We start from the raw sequence: 25,652 nt of genomic DNA, 5'->3' as shown, positions 1-25,652 counted from the left end.
GATTATAAATCATAGTTGCAATCATTAATCATAAGTTACAAACTGGAATATATCCTCTTGTTTTCCTAATAGCAGTGGAATGGAATGCTGCTTTTTCCCTGTTAATATTGATAAAATTAGCTCCAGTTTGGAGACAACAGTATGAAAAAACTGTGGATGCCCTATAAACAACTGTGGGAAACATCTATACAAATAATCCACCCTTAGAAGAGCAGCGATGAGACTTTGCCTCAATTTCACTGGTTCAGCATGATATCTTTGGCAGTTCCTACCATCTATTAACCCGGATTATATAAACTGTTGGTGTATTAATATTCTATGGTTGCTCAAGAAAGATGAATCGGAGAATCAGGGTTTATTCCTGAAAGTACAATTCAACACACGAGGATTTACCTGTATACGCAAACTGAACGAGATCCCAAAGGGCACCAGGGTCAATGCCTTCCATTTTGATTTCTTCTTGTTTGGCTTCGCAAACATCATTCGTAAACATGGCCGAAAAGTAATCCGACACTGAGCTGAGTACAAGCCTGGGGTGGTAGGAAGAGAGAGAAAGGCATGAGGAGAAAGAGAAGGAACACATCTCTCTGTTAGCGTACTGTATTTCAGTGGAGTCTGTTTCTGAGAATACTCAACCCGCGACGAGTGTTGTAGCAATGGCAATAGCAATAGCAATAGCAGTTAGACTTATATACTGCTTCATAGGGCTTTCAGCCCTCTCTAAGTGGTTTACAAAGTCAGCATATCGCCCCCACAGTCTGGGTCCTCATTTTACCCACCTCGGAAGGATGGAAGGATGAGTCAACCTTGAGCCGGTGAGATTTAAACCGCCGAACTGCAGCTAGCAGTCAGCTGAAGTGGCCTGCAGTACTACACTCTAACCACTGCGCCACCTCGGCTCTCAACTAAACTTTCAAAAGTCATGAAAAACCTAGCACACTCTGGCCTGGGAAAAAGGCAACCTTATAAGTATTCATTTGGAAACAAGTTCTACTGAATCACATTCTCTCCCAACTCAAAGTACAGAGCAGTCTTACTCTGCTAGCATTTAATAAAACACAGGAAGCAAACATTGTACATCGAAGCATCAAGTAAGCAGCCAAATATTTATTTTGGTGAAGGTTGCTTTTGGAAAATAAATAAATAAACGGGGTCACATATTTTATATACCTTGTTAGGAAAATAATTTTCTTCTCCTGTTTCTTCTGCCCTTTGGTACTGTCCTATCATTTGTGGGATCAATATTTCTCCCTATTCATAAATCCATATATAAGCCTCTCTCATCCATGTCTAAGTGCCCAAATTAAATTCCTTGGTGGAGGGTCTCTATTGGATAGATCTGGCCAGATGTGATGGCCTTCAAAGATGTGATTATATAGTTCAGGGGTGTCAAACTCAATTTCATTGAGGGCCACATCAATATGACTAACACTGTCATATTATATAATAATTATATAATATTTAATTACTTTATAATTGTATGTAATTACAATTATCTATAATTATGTAATGTTTATTATAATTATATAATAATTATATCATATTATATAATGTCATATCACTATCACTAAGTGTTGTGTCCTATGATTCTTTATGAATATGTTTTATTTTTCTTTATGTATACTGAAAGCATATGCACCAAAGACAAATTGGCCAATAAAAAATGCTGTGCTATGCTATGCTATGGCCCAAGCATTCTACCAGTGAAAATGGACTTCCAAAGCTCTATTTTCATCTGTGACGGCCTCTTCCAACCTCCACCAATGAATAGCAATAGCAATAGCAGTAGACTTATATACCGCTTCATAGGGCTTTCAGCCCTCTCTAAGCGGTTTACAGAGAGTCAGCATATTGCCCCCAACAATCTGGGTCCTCATTTTACCCACCTCAGAAGGATGGAAGGCTGAGTCAACCCTGAGCCGGTGGGATTTGAACCGCTGAACTGCTGATCTAGCAGTAGCCTGCAGTGCTGCATTTAACCACTGCGCCACCTCGGCTCATTCAAGCTCCATTTTCACTGGTAGAAGCACCAGAGGCCAGTCCTTCAATGTTTCCAGGGGTGGGTTCCTGCCAGTTCTAACCTCTTCTATAGAAGAGGTTCCACAAATTTACAGTGCTGTTTAGAACCAGTTCCAGCTCCCTCCCACCACCCGTCCACACATCATCAAGATGAAGAGCAAGAGGACGAATTCTGGGAGTTGAAGTCCACAAGTCTTAAAGCTGTCAAGTTTGAACACCCCTGGGGTTCTTTTTCTAAAGGGTTAGGGGTGCAAGGGTCTTGTAACTTGACAGCTTTAAGACTTGCACACTTCAATGCCAGAGTTCCTGAGTCAACATGACTGGAGGAGGAATTCTGGGAGTTGAAGTCCACAAGTCTTAAAGCTGTCAAGTTTGAACACCCCTGGGTTTTTTTTTCTAAAGGGTTAGGGGTGCAAGGGACTTGCAATGTGACAGCTTTAAGACTTTCGTGCTTCAAATGCCAGAGTTTCTGAGCCAACATTTTGGTTGCTAAGCTGAGTTTCACCACATTTTACAAGTTGGCCATGCCCACCCGATCACATGGCTGGCAAGCCATTCCCACAAAGCAGACCACTCCTACAGAAGAGGTTCTAAAAAATTTTGAAACCCACCACTGGGGTGACCCCATGGGCCGAATCCAGCCCCCAGACACCACTGATATATGATGGATTGTTCACACTTTCCACACAGATACCAAGTGGAACTATGTGGCTTTGCATGTCTTATATATGTCCACTGAGTATTTTTCATGAACATCTGTTTACACCAGGGTGGGATGGTTCTTACCGATTCGGGCGAATGATAGCGGCAGCTGCTGGAGGCTCCGCCCACCCACCCCAATGTAATGCACGACCTTCTGCATGAGCGTGCTCACATTTACGAACCGATAGCAAAGGTAAGTGAATCCCACCACTGGTTTACATGGTGTAGAAACCATTTCCTGGATATAGGCAGGATATCAAATTGTTTATTAGAGTTCTATCCTGCTCTTTTGTCATAGCAGCACCCAAGCTAGCTTACAAAACCAGCCATATAATCAAAGAGCACAATAAAAATCACACTGTCTTCATCAATGAAACCACACTAACAGCAGATGAACAAAGCAGAAGAACTATGAGGAAGAGAGCCACAAGCCAAACAAGAGCGAAAATGAAACTCTTTGAAAAGATAGATTATAATGATAAAAACATTTGGTGAAAAAGAAAATTTTTGTCTATATGCATAAAACCAAATTTCAGGAAATTGAGAAAGTACCTTGAAGTACCTTTCTATTATATTACTATTCCCATTTTCCTTCTGCCTTGGAAAAAAAGAAAAATAAAGACACAGCTGTCATTGGCAAAATGAAAGGTAGCCTAAGTGCTTTTCTCTACAAAATAAACTCGGCCATTAAGGATGTTCATGGCTAGTGGGGAAAAAAAAATCTAAAATGATCATTACGATCTATAATAGAATCAGTCCCAATGGAGAAAGTTTCCAGATTTTTCTGTTGCGTTCTGATTATGCTTCTTATGCGATAGACCTGAAAGCAGGTAAATGCCTGAACTTTTCATGCATTTTATAGCATTATCTCTGTTTTGACAAGTGAAGCTGCTGTAGGAAGTTAGCCCTCTGCTAGAAGAATGAAACATTCTAGGAAATATTAAAAAGGCAGAATATTATATTTCCTTGGATGAGAAATGGATAAACATGGTTTGTTTTAGAGGCAGGAAGCAGACTCATTCTTAATAGCCCCCACCCTCCTCAATAGCCCACAGCAGATGTCCGCACTTAAGAGATAAAGAGATAGCTAGGTCTATTCATAGGCAAATGTCCTCACCCAAGGTCCAACAAAGGTAGGATTAGCCCTCTACCCATCTCACCACATGGCACCTGGGAAGATTACATCACCCAGCAAGGCTCAACCAAGCCTGGCACTCAGAACAGCCTACAGAGTTGCCCCTGCATGGCCCCATGGGAGTCTGACAACCAATCAGAACACAAGCTCAAATTCAAAAGACCAGAGAGGGCCTAAAACTCAAGAACTCTCAGCATCTCTGCTCTTTTTTTTTTTCTTCTTCACCCAACATCTTCAAGGCACGTGATCCTGTTCACCATTAAAACCATCTTTCCAAAGAGCCATCATGTTTCCAGTATCTTTCTCCCTGCTTGGAACTGAACCCAGATGGATATTTCTTCCAACACTGCAATCATTAGGCAGCATTACTTCTTCACGTCTGCATTGTTCCCTCACTTTTTCTTATTATTAAATAGTGCCTCGTAATTAATCTCATTCAGGAAATCTTCCTGAATTCATCATGTGCTCTTGAATTCAGAACTCTCAAGGGCCGGAGGAAATGGTTAGTTTTGGTTAAGTAGCCTAGGTCAATAGTCCCAAAGGTGCTTTTTCAAGAGGCAACCGGACTTCCTTGTTGTTGTTTTTTCTTTTGAAGACGTTTCACTTCTCACCCAAGAAGCTTCTTCAGCTCTGACAGGATAGTAGGGGATGTAAGGATTTATATTCCTTGCAGACAGCTGGCCATTTTCATCCCTTTAGAGGATCGTTGAAGCACTTGGAGGTTTATCTGTGTCTTCGGGGTGACCTGAGTGGTGCTAATGATTCCTGTGGTAAAATTTTCTGCAATTTTTTTCCCCTGGAAATCCATTCCTACTCCCACCTCATTCAAAGGGTGTTCATCCCAAATTGCATGGCTAAAAGTCTGTAAATATTCTCAGTCATCCCGGTCATGGTTATCCCAAAGGGTTTTTTTTTTCAGGCAGCAACTGGACAGTCTTGTTTTTTTTTTCCTTTTGAAAAAAGATGGAAGGAATGGAAGGATTCATATTCCTTGCAGATAGCTGATCATTTGCATCCTTTTAGAGGGTTGTTGAAGCATTTGGGAATCTGTGTGCAAGGAATATAAATTCTTCCATTCCCCGCTATCCAGTCAGAGCTGAAGAAACTTCTTAGATGAGAAGGGAAATGCCTTCAAAAGGAAAAAAACAACAACAAGAAAGTCCAGTTCTCTTCATAAAAAGCACCTTTGGGACAACGATGGAGTTTGGAGTTTATTCAATTTGTAGGCCGCCCTATTCCCCGAAGGGACTCAGGGCGGCTGAAGAAAAGCCAAGGGAGGGGAAATTACAAAAAGTAAGACAAACAATCAGACAATACGAACAATTTAAAAGCACAACAAATGGCCTGGATGATTGAGAATCACTACACACTACGGCAATTGTATTTTAAATATTTCCCGCCTCTAATCACTACTACTTCACAAGAATAAATTCTACAAGAAATAGACTCACAAACCCTGCCTCTCTCATGGATTGCTGCATCCGTGGAGTCCAAAGCTTTTGACTCCAACATTGAATTGGATTATAAATATAACCAGTTTTAACTTTTCCAGAACACATTTAATCAAACCTTCTGCTTCCACATATGTTCCTTGATTAGTTCCCAAATTGAAGTGATTTGTGCCCAAATTGGAACAATATGAAAACCAAAATTTCTTCCTACGCTCCAGAGCATTCAATGCCTCAATTGTCTTTAATAGGGGATAACAAGGTAGTTCTTAACTTACAATAGTTCATTTACTGACCGTTCACAGTTACAACTGCACTGAAAAAAGTGACCTTTTTTCACACTTACAACCAATGCAGCATCCCCATCAATGGTGGGTTGCTAACCGGTTTACTACCAGTTCGCTCATACCCGCATGTGTGTTTGAACATGAGCAGAAGCGTCCGGGTGGGTGGACGGAGTCTTCTGCCATTGCTACTGGTTCGGCTGAACTGGGCTGAACCAGTAGCAATCTACTTCTGGATGCTTAGCAATTGGTTCATATTTATGAAGGTTGCAGTGTCCAGGGGGTCATGCGATCAGCTTTTGTGACCTTCTGTTCTGATCTAGGCCTTCTCCTGGCAGCTCATGGGAACAGACTCCATCTCTTCTTCTGCCCCACTGATCTCCGACCCTGAAGGCAGCTGATAACTGATGGCTCTGGCTTCCAATGCAGAGCACTCATCAGAACCTTCCCCAGAATCCAGGACCGACCCATGTTGCTTCCCAACCTCTTCACTGTCTGAATTTGCCACCAGCTTCGCTGGCCACTGGCGAGCCACAACACATGGCCTGGTTCTCTCTACACCCTTCCCCCCCAGCTGGGCTACCAAACCCCAAAAATGCATACCGCTAATATACTATATATGTGTTAGCTATTCCAAAAAGAAAAACATGCTTTCAAATGACCTGGAAATCTGAAATAGACTATCCATGCAATTTCATCTTTAACTGTGATAATGAATTGTGTGATTCAGCTTTATTTCAGAGGCAAACATACGACCCTTATCATTTATTGGTCCGAAAAGTTCTGATTGCTACTGAACTGCAATAGCTGTTAAATCAAATTCAGTCAAGATATGGATGAAAATCCATCTTCCCATTATATACCAACTTTGCGCTAAAAGAACAGAATTTGCATTTTTCATATAGAACTTAGTTGGCAAAATAAGTACTTTACTAACAAAGTGCATCTGACAAAACTTAAATGCTAGGGTTTTTTTAAAAAATAAATCTGATACATAGAGATGGGGTGAAAGAAATACAGAAAGAAAATATTTAAGGCTCCTTTGCTTTTGTGCAATGGTGACAATCAGTGTGGCTTCTAATATGTTCAGTCTTCAAACAATAGCAATAGCAATAGCAGTTAGACTTATATACCGCTTCATAGGGCTTTCAGCCCTCTCTAAGCGGTTTACAGAGTCAGCATATTGCCCCCAACAACAATCTGGGTCCTCATTTTACCCACCTCGGAAGGATGGAAGGCTGAGTCAACCCTGAGCCGGTGAGATTTGAACAGCCGAACTGCAGAACTGCAGTCAGCTGAAGTAGCCTGCAGTGCTTCATTTAACCACTGCGCCACCTCGGCTCTGACAAAAATATATAGAGAGCTACATAAATTCTATTACATAGTTTAAACCTTTTTCTCTCCAATTTTTATCTTAGCTAGAATTTTGTCCTCTACCAATCAAGCAAGCTTCTTGTTGTGGTTATAGTGGACCATTAATAAAAATTTAACCTTAGTTATAAAAACACAAATAGTTAAACAAAATGTCAAGGTAGGAACTAAAACCATCATATCAACGATCAGATCATCACACTCCACAGAGGTGATATTCAGCCAGTCCTCTCCAGTTCGGGCAAATCAGTGGTGGCAGCTGTGGGAGGTTCCGGCCACCCACCCCTACATAATGTAGAAGGTGTTGCACATGGACCGAAGATGGCATGAAATCCTCTTACCTTTGCTACTAGTCCGGAACCGGAAGGGCGCACGTGGGGCACTTCTGCACATGTGCAGAGCATCCGTGGTGACGTCTGGGTGTGTGGGCGGAGCCTCCTGCAGCTGCCGGTTCGCCTGAACTGGGGCGAACCACCAGAATACCACCTCTGGTGTGCAAGTGAAGTTTGTGAACTTCCACATTTGTGAACCAGTAGGGAAGGTAAGTATATGCCACACTGACTCTTCATACTCATAGGCTTACACCATTATATGTTTGTTAAGAGGAAGATGTTCTTAAAGAATTGAACAACTTTAAAAAATACAATGGCGTACTTTCAAGAATGAGGTGCGATTGCAGTTGGTTTTGTTTCACTCCTGCCTAAGAAATGTTCCTTATGACTCTTTTACTTTAATACATACCTGTGTGCAGGTATCTTACGGTTCCCAGCAATCAAAATAACGTCACAGAGTTGCTGTTGCTTCAGGTAGCTTTCCATTTTTCTGAAGGTCTGCTCAGCATGGTGAACAGCTTGGTAGAATTCTTCAGAAGTGCTAAGGTCCATATCGCATTGAGGAGTCAAAGGATGGTTGGTCGCTGAGAGCCTACAAATCACGAAAGGAAGGAAAGAAGGAAGGAAGGAAGGAGGAATGGGGGAGGGAGGGAGGAAGGAAGGAAGGAAGGAAATGATGAATAGTTTGCCAGAAGTAATGACTAAATCAAAAGCATTTCAAAGCTGATAAGAAGTCAATTTGCCGCCCCGCCCCTCATGACTTAAAATCTCAATTGACAGAAGTCTTCGTTATCTAAATTAGGTACAAAATCAGTATGTCATTACCAAGGGTGGGTTTTGGCAGTCACTACTGCCAGTTCATTCATGGCCACACCGCAAGCACTTTGTCACGCAAGCACAGTGCAGGAAAAAATGCTCTGGGAATGCACAGAAGCAAAAAAAAATCAAGATGGCATTGCCTACAGCACTGCTGGGAGAACCAATTCAGGGGCGTGGCAGGCCTGGGTCACTGCCAGTTCCAGCAACCTAGGCCACCAAACGAATACTGGTTTGGTCAAACCGGGCCGAACTGGTGGGAACCCACCACTAGTCATTACTGAGAAATGTATCTTCATTTACATAGGATTACATTACACAGGAAAAAAGCATAAAATGTAAGCATAGCTAGAGTCAGGGTTCCAAGTAACACCTCCCACAAAAGACAACTCTGGTCTTCTAGCAATTCCTCAAAGTTCCATTTTAATAGAGATGTCCTATCGGCATATCTGGGTCAACCTGAATCTGAAAGTTCCAGTTTTGTTCCCATCCAAAAAGAAAGTAAAGATCCATCTCCTGCACCCACAGGTCCAGCACATGGCCCAATCATTTCATCATCCCAATTGGAGACAACCCCCGTCACTCCCCATCCAGGTGCAGGCTGAGCTTCCTTGACTCCCAGAGAAGGGATTATTGTTATGGCTAATCCTCCACCGGCTCCAGTGGTGGGTTTCAATGTTTTTTAGAACCTATTCTGTGGGTGTGGCCTATTTTGTGGGCATGGCTTGGCAGTCATGTGACCAGGCAGGTATGGCCAACTTGACATCACTCATGCACACTCAGTCACATGACCACCACCCCCAAGCCATGTGGCAAAACTTTTTTGGGACTCCTATGAAGGGGGGAAGAGAGGGGAAAACCTCCCAAAAATAGACAACTGGAGGCTTAAGGGCTGAAATTAGGGAGATTAGAGAAGGCAGGACAGAGAGGAATCCAGTAGAAAGCTACCACCCTCTGGGGAAAGAACTTTGGGAGAACGGAGGAGGCAAGACAGAGGGGAATCCAGGAGAAAACTCCTTAGCTTATCGCTGCTGTCTGGTGAATGGACCTCTCTATGTTTCTCCGTCTACCACCTCCACTCCCAGGTATGGGACTTGACACCGAATTGGGCTAGGATAGTGCGGATGGGCGGGGGAAGTGAGCGAAGGAGCGGCTTCTGGACGGGCAGGGGTGAGCGAGCAGCGACAAGGCCGGGGCAGGCGTTCCGGAAGTTACTTCTGGGTCCACCGGTTGAACCTCCTCTCACCGGATTGGTAAATTTCACCATCCGGTTCTCCCAATCCAGTGCGAACCAGCAGAAACCCTCCACTGACCAGCTTCTTATAATTCCCTCTCCCATTTTCCCAAGCACTAAGTGTGCCATCCCTGAAGCTCCAAAGAAGAAGGTGGATTCCAGAACTGACAGCTAGATTATTCATTTTATTACCTATATAACTGGAACCCTGGTTGTTATTCAGTTATAATTCTTGTTCACAAAACATTTGCCCTAATTTTTCAGAGAAAACTGCATACAATGCGCTGGACTAGTTTTGAAGATTTAATATAACACAATCATATCTTTTTTCCTAATGAAATAGATAACAAGATGCCAGGATAGGTGCTTTTTTTTCTGATAGTCTGCTCTTGTACAGTATGTTTCTGGCAATAAACTCGCATTGTCTCACTTAATGACTGTGGCATTCATTTAATGACTGCCACAAAAAAGAGCATAACATTGGGTCAGTCCATTGGAAGCCTTGATTTACAACAATCATTGTGTACAGTGGAAATTCCAGGATCCATTACAGTGACAAGTTGAAGTCTATGGAGATGCTCAGTCATCCAGGTCATGGTTGTCCCAAGGGTGCTTTTTCAAGAGGCAATTGGACTTTCTGTTTTTTCTTTGAAGATGTTTTGCTTCTCATCCAAGAAGCTTCTTCAGCTCTGACTGGATGGTGGGGAATGGAAGGATTTATATTCCTTGCAGACAGCTGGTCCTTTGCAGTGAAAAAGCAAACCAAATTTTCCTTGGATGAGAAGCGAAACCAATTTTTTCTTCAAAGAAAAACCAGAAAGTCCAGTTGCCTCTTGAAAAAAGCACCTTTGGGTCAACCATGATCTGGATGACCGAGACTCTTCATAGACTTCAACTTGACACTTTAATAGAGCCTGGAATTTGTAAAGGAGCCTGCAAGGAGCTTCTTGGATGAGAAGCAAAACATCTTCAACCCCCCTGCCCCCCCAGAAAGTCCAATTGCCTCTTGAAAAAGTTGAAGAACTCAGAAGCTTCAGATTCGGGTTCGTGTCAGCCTTCCAGATAGCATCCAAAATTAAATCAGAGTCCAAGGCAAAGTATTGCTCAAAGTTCCAATTTATTAAGAGTGCCATGTTGGCACATCTGGGAAAACCCGAATCTGAAGCTTCTCAATTTTCCCCACCCAAGTTAAAATTCATGATCTTGCCCCCACACCCACAAGTCCACCACATGGTCCAATCTCTCACTGCCATGCTGGCAGTTCCACCCATCCAGTTCCGGTCAGGTGCAGAGGTGCCAAGACAAAGGATGACCTTGGCAATTTAGAAAGGATTTTTTTTTTACTACATAACATTCTACTCCATACTATCCCCCCTCCACATTCTCCCTATAGAAAACAACATAGTAGAATAGAAGTGTGGCAGGCCAAAGATCCAAAAATAAAATGGCTGCAGGGCTGACACTGTACCTCTCTAAGAAACTGTTTATGGGGTTATTCTATGCAACAGCCAATATGATCAACCAAAATAATTGGCCAATGGAATGGAAATGGTCAACGAAAAGCATTGAGAATCCACAAAATTACTGAAAACAACCAATTTTGGAACCATTGTTTCTCATTGTCACGTGAAATACATTACTATTTAGAAAACGGAGGGATGGGTGAGTGAGTGCATGAAGTGGATACGTTATAACATTCTATACAGCCGATTATTTAAAACGGGCATTTATTTATTTATCCGAACGAACGGGCTAATTGCTAAATATCTCTTGATTCAGAGCTGAACAAAACATATGGCTGAACTTGCTTATTTCGTATAAAGTGGCAAGTTTCCCAGGCAACTTGATGAATTCTATTTGGAAGGTGAAAGAAGTGGAAATTTAAATGGATCTTTACTGGATAGAAATTGATAAAATAAAGTGTGATTTAATCTAAACAAGATTAAAATTAGAAAAAAAAAACAAGCAGCTCTGTGAGTGCTTTTTTCTTTTTCTTTTTAGGTGTCATATTTATTTTTAAAAATGTAATTTGATGTCTTCTGGAGATAAGGCAGCTCTCTTATAAAGGTGTTGACAACTATATTTTATTTATTCTTAATTCTTCCCGCCCCACCACTTTGGTCATATGGTGGGCCAGAACTTACCAAAATTGTATTGACAGTAAATGAGGCTATAATAAAACATTGAATTTATTTACTTTTCAGAACCCTGCTGGTTATTGTTCAGGAAATTATGTTCATTTTTTGCCTCAATTTGGCTACTGTAGAATAATTTGTATTGTAGAATACTGCTAATTTATGAAGGAGGAGGAGTATGAAAAAGGGAAGAATGAAGAGGGGGGAGGAGGAGGAAAGAGGAAAAAGGAAAGGAAAGAGGAAAGAGGAAAGAAGAAGAAGAAGATGATGATGAGGAGGAGGAGGAGGAGGAGGAGGAGGAGGAAAGAAGAGGAGGAGGAGAAAAGAAGAAAGAAGGAGGAGGAGGAGGAGGAGGGGGAGGGGGAGGGAGAGGAGAAAGGAAAAAGAAAGTGAAATTAAATGTTTTATCTATACATGATTCTTTAAAAAAACCAAAATGAAAAAAAAGACTATAAAAACAAAAACACAATACAGTTTGGTGAGCTGCCAAGTAGGATTATTAGAGGCAAGGTGAAGTCAACCATCCTTTAAATATTTGATCAGCTGTGGCGCAAATAGTCTCAACTCCACAGTGTCTTGTCTGGCTGCAGAGAATATTTTTGGAAGTAACAAACTCAAAACAGTGAGACGCCAGTGACAAGATGAATTAGGATTCCATGTGAAGTATCCAGCCTTTTGAAGACCACACATATAAAATCATATCCTAAATGCCAACTCCATTTTTCAAGATCCTGTGGTGGATTTATCTATCTATCCATCCATCCATCCATCCATCCATCCATCCATCCATCCATCTATCTATCTATCTATCTATCTATCTATGGAACTTATACACAGGAAAAGACCCGAATACAACAGGACCAGCATACCTACACCCGTGAAAATCTACTAACACACACACACACACACACACACACACACACACACACACACACACACACAAAATAAGTAATGATAAAGAAACTTCTTTGGTTAAAGAAAATCCTTTTTATATTTAGAATGAATGTATTAATATTTTGAAGAAAGCTTTCACCCATAAGGTAATGGTTCCTCTCACACATATGTGCTAGTCGTTCCCAACTGTAGGGGGCGGTGCTCATCTCCATTTCAAAGCTAGCAGAAAATGTCTCTGTGATGTCATGACTAAATGCCGAAGGAGCACAGAACACTGTTACCTTCCCACCAAAGGTGGCTCCTATTTTTCTACTCGCATTTTTCCATACTTTCGAACTGCTAGGTTGGCAGAAGCTGAGACAAGGAATGGGAGCTCATTCCATTATGTGGCATTAGGGATTTGAACCCCCAAACTTTTCTGATCAGCAAGCTCAGCATCTTAGCCACTGAGCCCTTTTTGACCCCCAAAATCTGGATCCTCGGAAAAATGGAAGACTGAGTCAACCTTGAATCTTGTCAAGATGTAACTCCTGACAGGGGTCATGCATTGGTATAAATAGATAAATTAGATAAATCTCCACCATCAAAATAAACCAAGGAAGGTTTTTTTTTTTTTTTAGCATGACCGCAAGGCATAGCTCGAGGGATCTATTAGCGTTTTCTTATCAGACTTCGAACTGCTAGGTTGGCAGAAGCTGGGAGAAGTAACAGGAGCTCACTCCGTTATGCGGCACTTGGGATTGAACCGCCAAACTGCCAAACTTTCTGATCGACAAGCCCAGCATCTTAGCCACTGAGCCACCGCATATTGCCCCCCCAAAATTATTATTTTTACATTATTAATAAATTAAATTTTTTTACATTAAAATATTAAAATAGGAATATTTGTGTATTGCTCCCCCCCCAAAAAAAATCTGGATCCTAGGAAGGAAGGAAGGAAGGAAGGAAGGAAGGAAGGAAGGAAGGAAGGAAGGAAGGAAGGAAGGCTGATTCAACCTTGAGCGCTGTCAAGATGAAACTCCTGAGCCGGGCCATTCAATAGATATATAGGGTTAGATAAATCTCTACCATCAAAATAAATCAAGAAAGCTTTTTTTAGTACGACTGACTACAAGGCACAGCTAGAGGGGGTCTGCTAGCATTTTTTTTTTCAGACTAAAACATTTTATACGCAGGCATAACCTTTTTCACAAGTTTTTGCAGGAAGAAAGGAAAGTGGGGGGAGACAGAAAATGAGCTAATCGGGCTCCTGATTTCTTTTTCTTTCTTTCTTTAGGAGGGTTATTCATAAATATTAGAGAATCCCTTTTATTGTCTTGAATTCAGTGTGCAAGAAACAGCTCCTCCATTTTTTTTTCCAATTACAGAGGGATCAGCTCAAGGATTCACCAAGCTCACACATGCTTTGCCCTGAGCTGAAATGGTAATCTGGATCCGATATATCGAGGGTAGTAATCATGTTCATCGGTCTCTTAGGTTTTCTGTAGATATTGCAACCAGGATGGTCACAGGGAAAGTGGAATGGGCCAACTGGCCAAAGCCAACTCCCTGTGGCCAACTCGTCACAGCCAAATTTCTCTGGGACAACTTGCCACAGGACAATGTATCACTTTAATTATTGAAAATAAATATTTTAAATATTTTATTTGTCGTCGTTCACATCTCATCCAGGGGTGGGTCTTCAAAAAATTGCAGCAACGGGTTTGCTGCCCAATTGAAAGAGCCGAGGTAGTGCAGTGGTTAAATGCAGCACTGCAGGCTACTTCAGCTGACTGCAGTTCTGCAGTTCGGCTGTTCAAATCTCACCGGCTCAAGGTTGACTCAGCCTTCCATCCTTCCGAGGTGGGTAAAATGAGGACCCGGATTGTTCTTGGGGGCAATATGCTGACTCTGTAAACCGCTTAGAGAGGGCTGAGAGCCCTATGAAGCGGTATATAAGTCTAACTGCTATTGCTATTGCTATAATTGCTGGGTGGACATGGCCTCCTTCACCATGACGGGAGGGGGGGCGTTTTTAACTCTCCCCAGGCTCCCGAGGCTTTCCTAGAGCTTCTGGGAGGGCTAAAATTGTTTCTCCTGGACTCTGGAGGCCCTCAGGAGGCCGGAAACAGGCCAGTTTTCTAGACTTCCAGAACCTCTGATAGGCCCATTTCCCCCCTCCCTGAGCCTCTGTGTAGGCCCTGCACTTACCTGGCATGATTGACAGGCTGTGTGGAGACCCCTGGGACGGGTGGGGTGAGATATGAGGGGCAGGGAAGGGTGGGTGTGGCCAGCCAGAAGTGGGGGTTCACTGAACTGGGCAGAATTCTAGGTAGAGGGTTACCGAACTCATGCAAATCCACAGCTGCCCACCCCTGATCTCATCCTGTCCCTCCTTTTACATCCTTTCTTCAGTGATTCTATCCCACCATTTTTTTGATATTAGTGTAACTCTTGTCCCACAGTGGGTTTTCCAATGGTGAGTTGGCCATGGTGAGTTGGCCTGTGGCACAGAGGTGGGTTCCTACCGGTTCGGCCTGATTCGGCCGAGTAGGTAGTAACTTGGCCTGCCACGGCCCTAAACTGGTTCTCTCGGTAGCGCCATAGGCACCGCCGCCTTGTTTTTTACTTATGCGCATAAGCATTTTTTAGTACTGGGCATGTGCGCATATCATGCATGAAGGGCGTAGCACGTACGCAGCACATCCTTGAGTGAACTGGCAGTAGCAGCAGCTGAAATCCACAGTAGCTGTGGCAAGTTGGCTATGGGAAGTTGGCCGTGGTGACTTGGCCACAATGAATTGGCTGTGATGAATTGTCATAGGCCTCATGAAAGAACAGGAAAAGAACATGGAAGCCAAATTCTGAAGACCTGAATCAATTATAAAGCCAGCAAGAAGTCAAAGAAGCACACTGAATGTCTCCCGAATCAGCATTGAGACAGGAGAAAAGAGGTATTAAAGGAGAAAAGGACATTAACAATAATGTCTCAGAGCCAGCTGCTGGCCAAGTGAGAAGCTATATTTGATTACAACCTAAAAATTTAATCTTAGTTCAATTGTAGAACTTTTAGAAGCACCATCGATCAAATGCTCTTGTTTTAATCAGGATGCTATTTCTTCCGTTACTCATTTAAGTATTCATAGCTTGTAGTAAGTTTATGTTTAGAATATGTCTGTGTTTATGGTAAATTATTATATAATATTGGAATATGCATTTTGATGAGAATCTGGGGGGAAATGTCTTGCTGAATCCTGCTCAACAGACTGTCTCTTAAATTTAAAACATATCCTAAAGAAGAACACATTTTCTCTTTAGGGCAACCAATAGCAATAGCACTTAGACATGTATACTCCTTCATAGTGGTTTGCAGCACTTTCTAAGTGGTTTACAGAGTCAGCATCTTGCCCCCAACAATCTGGGTCTTCAGTTTACGGTAGGGTGGAAGGGTGAGTCAACCTTGAGCTGGTCAGAATCAAACTCCTGGCAGTGAGCAGAGTTCACCTGCAATACTTCATTCTAACCACTGCACCACCACAGCAACTAAACTAAACTAAACCCACTCAACTCAACCAACTAACTGGATGAATGGCCTAGATCTGTTTACTATAAAAGCAACTCCAGGGTTGCTTGCTCCCAGCCCTCACATCTGCTTGGAACAATATTTGATGATTTTCTCATTAGAAACTAGGCTGACCAAGAAATGTTCAATCAGTGTTAAACCCATACGTTCAGGTCACAAAGTAGGACAATTCACATTATGTTGCCCTGAAGTTTCTCTGGGATCAGCATTGGAAAACTCTAATCGGCAACTCTTCACTTTTTTCCAGTTTAGTACCTGAGGAAGAGGAGGTAGAAGGCTGGCTTTTGTTAGGTTGAAGAGTATTCTATATAATTACTAGGACATAATGTGGCCGTGTTAAAACTTCTAAAAGGTAAAGGGTGTCCCCTTGCACATATGTGTAGTCATTTCCGGCTCTAGGGGTAGTGCTCCTCTCTATTTCAAAGCCAAAGAGCCAGCGCTGTCTGAAGACATTTCCGTGGTCATATGGCTGGCATGACTAAACACCAAAGGCGCACAGAACCCTGTTACCTTCCCACCAAAGGTGGTTCCTATTTTTCTACTTGCATTTTTACATGCTTTCGAACTGCTAGGTTGGCAGAAGCTGGGACAAGTAACAGGAGCTCACTCCATTATGCAGCGCTAGGGATTCGAACCGCAAAACTGCTGAACTTTCTGATCGACAAGCTCAGCTTCTTAGCCACTGAGCCACCACGACTCTTAAAACTTCTGTTTGACATTAATTAGTCTCACAAACAGTTATCTTTTTAACTTCGGTCCTTCTCTCCTGGCTGCTACAAGCGTGGATGAAATAAATGTTGTAAAAAATATCACTAAGCACCTTTTAAAGTTACATATTAATTATAAACTAATAAACTCTGTGTTTTGCTTTTCATGGTGGCTGATTTCTTTTTTTACTCAATAGGTTATTCCAAACGTGGGAAATTTACTGCTTTCTGTTACAATATATTTACCAGGGGAAAAATTCCCACCCCCGCATTTTTGCAGGAAAAGACATGTCTCCTAATATCTCCTGGCGTCTTTGCAGTTTGATCATTTGATATTTGGCACTTGAAAAGAGAGTTGTCCAGTAATACCCATCATGCTATGGTGCAAAAACGTAGGACTTTTCATTGTGACTTCCAGAACACACCCCTGGCTCTCTTGAGTGAAGCAGAGGTAGTCCTTGACTTGTGACCACATTTGAGCCCCAAATTTCTGTTGCTAAGCAAGACATTTAAGTGAATATTGCCCCATTTTATGATTTTTCTTGCCACCATTGTTAAGTAACGTGGTGGATAAGTGACTCCCTATTGACTTTGTTTGTAGAAGTTCACAAAAGGTGTTCACACATATTGTCGTAAATGTACGTCAATTGCCAAGTGTGTGAATTTTAATAATATGGCCATTGGGATGTCTCAATGATCGTAAGTATGAAAACCAGTCAAAAGTCAGTTTTGGCAGTGCCGTAGTAACAATGGTCACTAAGCAAGCCATTGTAAGTTGAGGACTGCCTCTACTGTAGAAAAATGCTCCATAGACCAGGGATCCCCAAACTGTGGGACACAGCCCACTACCAGCTGCAAGTCTATTCACAACCAGGCCATGTGACAAGTGTTACGGACACTTGAGGTCTCACTTGCACGAGCATTGCAGGCATTCGCAGCCCCACTCGTGCAAGAAACTAGTTTGCACATACACATATATACTTCTCCCACCACACTTGTCAGTGCATTAGCGTTCAGACTGGAAGCGACATGGCAACAAGATCAGCCAATGGGGGCTGTTTGCTGATCCAGACAGCAAGGAGCCTGGGTGTGGCTTAGCTTAACTTCTGTACTAAAGCTCTGAGTCTGTGCTCAGCTCTAAACTAGCCTGCTGCTCTGAACTGAAACTGTTCTCTCCTCTGCTTGTGTTTGCTTGTATTTGCTACCACAATGGAAGAACCAGCTTGAGTATTGTATACATACCTTATGTGTTATTATGTATATAAAGAAGTTATTGAATCCTGCTGAATCAGTTACCTGTGTGTGCTTTCCGGATGTGATTGCTGCAACAAACTCTGACAAAAGCCATCCTCTCTTTCTCCCCTACCTCCTCACCCCCTACTCTGGGCCACCAACCTGGAAAGTTTGGGGAACTCTGCCATAGACTATGCAGAGTTTGGTATACTTCACGCTTAATATTTACCAAAGGAATGGATTTAGAATGCAAAAAGGAAGGAAAAATGCTTGCAAAATGACAATATGTCTCTTTTATGAAGCCGCAGCAGACAGGCCAAAAGAAATAATGCACATATACATCACACTTACACACATCAACATTTATAAATGTGAAGTGATTTTTTTGAAAAGAACTTGATTTCCAATCTGTTCACTCACCCCAATTGTTTGATCGTTATCCATAATACGACCAATTTTAATACTTGGTGAAAATTTCAGATGGTTGTTATATGATAGCTTGAGTGGGCAAATTAAACTTTTATTCCAGATTTTAAATTTTTCATAAGGTTTAAAGTTATAAAATGTTAATTTGGAAATGAAGGTTCTGAAACATTCAGCTGAAAAAGAGCATCAATCACCCAGATGAAGTGTGCACAGTTATTCATGAGCCTGATTTATTAGAAGCCTCTCACTCTTTTTCTCCTCCTAATTTATGACTTGCAGAAACTTTGCTAAAAATCTAGTAACAGAAAATGAAACATGAGATTTCATCAAGATATTCCTCTGTGGCCATTAAAATGATAAAATATCACTAATCAATATTTATCCCGACAGGAAATTCAACAAGGCATGGAACATGATAATTCTCATATTTTTCCCCCAATCCCAGTTTCTATCCCATAATATGAAAGTTCCAGGTAAGTGTCAACTCGTTCTGAATTTCTTTGTGCATCTTTATGTTAAGAATTGCATGACATTTGCAGATCTATGATTTTATATACGAAATACCTTACTGATTTTTAGTAAGGATTTGTTTGTGCATATGTGTATGGATGGGGGTCAGAGGTGGTATTCAGCAGGTTCTGACAAGTTCTGGAGAACCAGTAGCAGAAATTTTGAGTAATTTGGAGAACCAGTAAATACCACTTCTGGCTGGCCCCACCCCCATCTATTCTCTGCCTCCCAAGTGCCAGCTGATCGGGAAGAAATGGGGATTTTACAGTATCCTTCCCCTGCCATGCCCACCAAGCCATGCTCACAGAAAATGTAGGAAAAAAAATGAATCCCACCACTGATGTGGGTGGGTGTTTGTGAAGGTGTGTGTTTGTGGGTGTGTAAAATGAACAGCTGGACTTTTTTCATGCTTCGCATACTTACTGAGCTGTAAAATTTCTGTTTTGATGACTTGTTTCTGATTTAGTTTGTATTGAAAAGCAAAGAACAAAATGGCATTTTTATTATCAACAATATTCAGAAAGAAGAGAAAAGGTATGGTTACTAAGCCACCTCTTTTTTTAGGTGAGCATTTTTTAAAATTTGGCACATTTAAAAAAATGTAAAAAAGATTTATCATAGTCTGATCCTCCCAAGGTCAACACCTAAGGGGGTTTTTCATTTAGAATGGCCCTTTGGAAAATTGGCAGAAGAAAGCGACTATATTCATTGATTCTCACTTTACTTGGGTGATGGGTAGTGTTATCCCTGTCAGGCCTGCAGCCAGTTCTTTTTGAGATGCCACACTAATATGCTGTTTCATTAGTGGGGAATTGGGAGGAGGAATAGTAAGGAGTAGAATGTGATGTCGTCAAAATAAAATTCCTTTCTAGAATCCAAAGTCATCCTTTGTCTCTACACCTCTGCACCTGACCGGACATGGATGGGTGGAACTGCCAGCATGGCAGAGGAAGATTGGGTCATGTGATGGACTTGTGGGTGTGGGGGGCAAGATTATAAACTTTCAGTTGGGTGGGGAAAACCAGGAAGCTCAGATTCGGGTTTTCTCAGATGTGCCAACATGACCCTCTTAATAAATTGGAACTTGGAGCAATACTTTGCCTTGGACTCTGATTTAATCTTGGATGTTATTTGGAACCCTGACAATCCCTTTGACACAAGCCAGGACAAGAAGCAGATACCACAAAAATGATTCTGGAGCAGGGGTGTAAAACTTGATTTCATTGAGGGCTGCATCAGGATTGTGTTTGACCTTGGGGGGGTCTGGCGGGACTGGTGGCAGGGGAAGGGTGGGTGTGGCCAGCTAGACATCACTCGTGTTAGGGGTGCCTGTGGTGACAAAGGGTTAAGACAGGACTTCCCTTAAACCCTCATTCATTCTCATTATAATCTCCTTCCTTCCTTCCTTCTTTTTCTTCTTTTTCCTTCCCTCTTCATTGTCCTTTCTCCTTCCTTCCCCTCTTTCCTTATTTTTCATTCCTTGCTCTCTTCCCATCTTTCCTTTTTTTTCTTTGACTTTCCTCATTCCCTTTCTCCTTCCCTGTCCCTTCTTCCATGCTTATATGCAAAAAGGGGAACATTTCTCCTTTTGCTTTGATTTTGATTTGATTTTACTTTATTTGTATGCCGCCCTTTTCCCTGAGGGGACTCAGGGTGGCTCACAATTCAAGGGAGGGGAAAAACAGACAAGTTACAAACATGAAAACCATACACCGTTAAAAAACACAACAGTCATACCATTCGAGTGGGGTTGCAAGTCTTTGTTTTTAGTTTGTTTTGCTAGCCCTCTGCCAGGGAAAATGGAGCTCTGTTTTCGCTGGCAGAGGGCTGCAGGAGGCCGTTGTGGCTGAAAATGGAGCCTGGTGGGGCCACATGTGGCCCCCTGAGCTCCGTTTTCACTGGCAGAGGCATTGTGCCCCACTCCTTTGATGATTACGGGGTGGTCCTACTGGCCAGATCTAAGCACACTGTGGAGTTCAACACCCATGTTCTACAGTTACTTTGTTGAATTGAAAGAACATTAAAAGCTTGTTAGAGTTTCTCTCTTCCTCCTGCTTATACTAAAAAGAATCAAGGTGAAGCTATCTTGAGTTTCTTCCTCAATTGCCCCTGTCTTTCCAAACTAAGCTGATTTTTTAAAGTTGCTATTGCATTCTTTCTTCTCTGCTCCATGTAGAGTCTTCTTATAATATAATGGGAAGACAGAAGATTCCCTGCCCAGTCAGGATAATCCTTACACAGGAAATTGTGGCATTGGCGATTCATATGTCAAGCAACGAGATGAAAGCAAGTACGGTAGTTCACTGTTCATCTCAGTATCAATAAAGAGGCTTTGGATGGTCTTACGATGTAAAGTACAGAAAAATACTATATCTATGTTCTGAGGTGCCTTTTTGCAATTGAAACTGAACCAGTTGAATACTGGATACCTAGTAAGACCACATCTAGAGTACTGCATCCAGTTTTTGTCACCACACTATAAAAAGATGTTGAGACTCTAGAAAAAGTGCAGAGAAGAAAAACCAGGATGATTAGGGGACTGGAGACTTAAACATATGAAGAATGGTTGCAGGAACTGGACATGGCTAGTCTAGTGAAGAGAAGGGCCAGGGGAGACATGATCGCTGTGTTCCAATATTTGATGGGTTGCCACAAAGAGGAAAGTGTCAAGCTTTTTTCCAAGGCACCTGCATGCCAGACAATGAATAATGGATGGAAACTGACCAAGGAGAGATTCAACCTAGAAATAAGGAGAAATTTTCTGACAGTGAGAACAATCAACCAACGGAACAGAAGTTGCCTTCAGAAGTTGTTGGAGCTTCATCACTTGAGACTTTCAAGAAGAGATTGGACTGCCATTTGTCAGAAATGGTGTAGTGTCTCCTGCTTGAGTGGGGGGTTGGATTAGATGACCTACAAGATCCCTTCCAACTCTGTTAAACTGTTAAATCTGGATGGGAAATGGAAGACTACCAGCATACAACAGAACTACCAACCTCCCTGGCTATATTAAAATTTAGTATCCAACTTGGGAAACATACAAGTTGTGTATCCATGACCTCACCTGAAGTCCAGCGCAGCTTAAAAGCAACATCACAATGTCATATCACACATTTAAGTGCTTATATGGCCTTTTAGTGTTATTACCTCAAGAAGGAATTGAATTCTGTCTTCATGAAGCTTCATTCAAGGACTGAATGAAGAAACTTCTTGGATGGGAAGCAAAATCTCTTCAAGGAAAAACAAAGTCCAGTTTTTTTGGGGGAAAAACACTTTTGGGACAACTATGACCTGGATGACTGAGAATCTCCATGGACATCCTTCAAATAAATCCACATCTCTGTGGTAATTGTCAATTTTCTACCAGGATTTTCCACCTACCAAGGAAAATCTCTCCCCCCTCACAGCATGACAAGGAACAGTCCCCCCCAAATCGGTTTTCTTTGAAGCTCTTAAAATATTCACAATCTGTGGATAACATGATTTGAGCTCATCTCTAAATTCTCTTCAATTCCTAATTTCCTTGTAATATTCTGGCAGTTAATACATATGTTTGAAGCACTCAAATCTATTCTTGGAAGAACATACTGAAGCTTTTTGTGTAGCTTCTTGTGCATTCTATTCTTGTAGGACATTTTTTAAAAAAAAAAAATGCAAAAAGGAAACAGGAAAACCATAAGTTTAAAATGCCATTTTGTTGAAAAGGTCAAGCAGTAGTGGTGGTGCTTGGCAGATAAGAAGATATTTAGTGCCAGATGCAAGCTCCTTTTCAAAGTCTGCTTTATATTGAAATTCTTATAACACCCTTTCAAATGTAAGCATGCGGTACTGTGAGTCCCCATGGCATTAAATCCTATTAAACATGGATCAACAGAAAAAAAGTGTAACAAGGTTAAATTGTGTTCATGGAAGAGCCCTAATATGTTCATTCAGAAATAATTATGTACTTGGTAATCAGGTCAACAGGTACAGTTTATTTACCCATCTAAGGTTAAATCAGGTTGAAATCCTCAGCAGCTTTTAGAGAGAATTGTAAAGCTGCAAGCATCGTGTAGCTTGTGCTATTGTACAGAATGACAAGTACGAATTAAGCAAGCCAGTGTTTATACAAAACCAAAATTACACACCGTCAAATAACATTTATTTATTTGTTGGTTTATTTGTTCTGTTTGTTTAGATAGTTGGTTAGTTAGTTAGTCAGTCAGTTAGATATGTCAATCCAATGTTTATGCCTGCCCATCTATATCAGAAACTATTGATAGACAGGAACCAAAAACAGAATGGAAAAGAAACATAACATCATCAGGGACCAATGTTTAGGCCTGCCCATCTATCTCAGAAACTATTGATAGACAGCAACCAAAAACAGAATGGAAAAGAAACATAACATCATCAGGGACCTTGGAGGTCTTCTAGTCCAACCCCCTGTTTAAGGAGATCCTATACCATTCCAGACTAGGAGCTATCCAGTCTCTTCTTAAAAGATTCCAGTGATGGATCATCCACAACTTCTGAAGTCAAGCCATTCCACTGGTTAATTGTTATCGCTGTTGGGAAATTTCTCCTTAGTTCTAGATTGCTTCTCTTGTTGATTAGTTTCCATTCATCATTTCTTGTAGTGCCTTCTGGTGCTTTGGAAAATAGCAATTTTGATAAAGCCAACATCAACAAAACTTGGATCAAAGCTCAAACTATCCCACAGATGTCCTCATTATAGAATTCCCACCTGAGATTGTGACCCCAATGTCTGGGAAAAGAGCCAGATTTTCATTGCCTTGAGAAAAGCTAATAGAGTAAGGTGATGAAAATTCTCAGTCCTCCAGATAGAATTGTCTGGAAGTTGGTTCATAGTGATTGGACTTGTTTTTTTGATTGGTTTAAGATGTTTTGTTGCTTATCCAAGCACCTTCTTCAGTCTAAACAAGTAGTTTAGAGGAATCTGAGTAGGCGGTTATTGGAAAAGGATAGAATAGAAGAATAGAATAGAAGAATAGGATGGATAGGATAGGATAGGATTACAGAATTACTGAAGATGTCTCTGTGGTCATGTGGCTATCATGATTATATGCCAAGGTGCATAGAACGCTGTTACCTTCCCACCAAAGTTAGTCTCTATTTTTCTACTTGCAGTTTTTACATGCTTTCGAACTGCTAGGTTGGCAGAAGCTGGGAAAGTAACGGGAGCTCACTTCGTTACGCAGTGCTAGGGATTCAAACCGCCGAACTGCTGACCTTTCTGATTGACAAGCTCAGCATCTTAGCTACTGTGTCCCTTCATCAGGAATACATGTAGGGAATTTTCATGAAGTACTAACCTAAGGCACTGCTAGAAGAAATATGCAAATTTGTTACTTAAGAAGCCATTTTTTAAAATAAAGAAACATCTTCAGCATGCTAATTTCTCTTCCAAATTCATCTGAGAACATCTGACTATTCTTTCAGAACCTGGCAAAGTCCCTGGCATTTTTTTGATGAGTTATCTTAGTTATTGCAACACCATCTTTCCTGATCAGTTGTCATTGTTGGCTTGTATGTTTCATTTTACTTGAAAGCCAAACCTATTTAGCATTCTTTTATTACACAATATTTATTATTCAAAAATCAATTATGATTTTTAGTTCGGGGGGGGGGGGGGGCTACGATGGTCAATCTCTCCATTTCTTTCCAAGCCATTTCTTCATGAAATATAGGCACAGGTGTTGTGTCAATTTGATTTTCCTTTCAGGTGATTTTAACTCTACAATATTGTTTCAATCATTGTGAAGTACTTATTGTAGGCTTCAGGCTGTATTTACGTTCAGGATTATTCTATATATTTCTACCCGATCTCTCTATCAAATTTGTCAAGGGGACACTTAGCAATGTTATGCTACAATACAGATGGAGAGGCAGAATCCATGCAGGTGATGATCTTATCAATCTGTTCCCATGCAGGAGTTCTGGACACGTACGCTATTTCCTTATCTCTTGGCTAGTTTTAGGAGACTCTTCCCTTGTGTCCAGCACTCTAACATTCTGTGCAACAGCTTGTAGGACATGAAGAGACTAAGTCTGACTATTTGCATCTATGCAGCCTGTAGTTAATCCTGTGCCAACTTCAAGATGTCGACAGAATCTTAGTTTTATAGCCCTACTTATTTAACCAATGCCTAGAACGGTGTTATGCATACATGAGCCTCCCACCGGTGTGTCTGTGCCCAGGCTCATAAATCATTTCAAGTCGTGTCATCTGAAACTTTTAACCCTAAATTTAACCTTTGCTTTTTTAAAAAAAAATTTGACAGCTCTTAATGTTTGTTGGTTCCCTTAGATTTAGGGTTAATTTTGACTATTTTATGGAGCAGGATTGTACATGTGTGATTAATTTTAGCGTTTTATTATTTTTCTTCTGTATAACTTTGCATCGGACTTCCCCTATGTTTCGTTTAGCATTTCTTTCTTTCTTTCTTTCTTTCTTTCTTTCTTTCTTCCTTCCTTCCTTCCTTCCTTCCTTCCCTCCTTCCTTTCTTCTTCCTTCCTTCCTTCTTTCTCCTTCCTTCCTTTCCTTCCTTCCTTCCTTCCTTTCCTTCCTTTCCTTCCTTCCTTCCTTCCTTCCTTCCCTCCCTCCCTCCTTCCTTCCTTCCTTCCTTCCTTCCTTCCTGAAGGTGTTTTGTTTATGAATAGGATGATCTGGCTTTCTTAATGGATATAAACTATCCATCTCTAAAGACTATAGGCTTCTGCTTGAGCTGTTTTCCTGTAGCAGGAAAACTGGGGCTGTTCTCTGCCTTTAGGAATATGTTTTTCCTCTTTTCCTTTAGGGGAAATATACTATTCTGCCTCTTTTAATATTCCCCAAAACATT

The 25,652-nt window shown here is 41.4% G+C and overlaps 1 protein-coding gene across 1 annotated transcript in view; it reads right to left on the bottom strand.

Moving 5' to 3' along the window:
* Nucleotides 1-25,652, bottom strand: part of LOC116514896 (kelch-like protein 1) — a 141,886-nt gene that overhangs the window by 102,280 nt on the left and 13,954 nt on the right. Inside the window, 2 exon segments of the mRNA XM_032226716.1 lie at nucleotides 394-530; nucleotides 7,701-7,883. Coding sequence (XP_032082607.1) covers nucleotides 394-530; nucleotides 7,701-7,883 — 320 coding nt within the window.

This window comes from Thamnophis elegans, chromosome 11 (genome assembly GCF_009769535.1).
Source record: "Thamnophis elegans isolate rThaEle1 chromosome 11, rThaEle1.pri, whole genome shotgun sequence".
NCBI classification, from domain to species: domain Eukaryota; kingdom Metazoa; phylum Chordata; class Lepidosauria; order Squamata; family Colubridae; genus Thamnophis; species Thamnophis elegans.
This window is presented reverse-complemented; position numbering and strand designations above follow the sequence as displayed.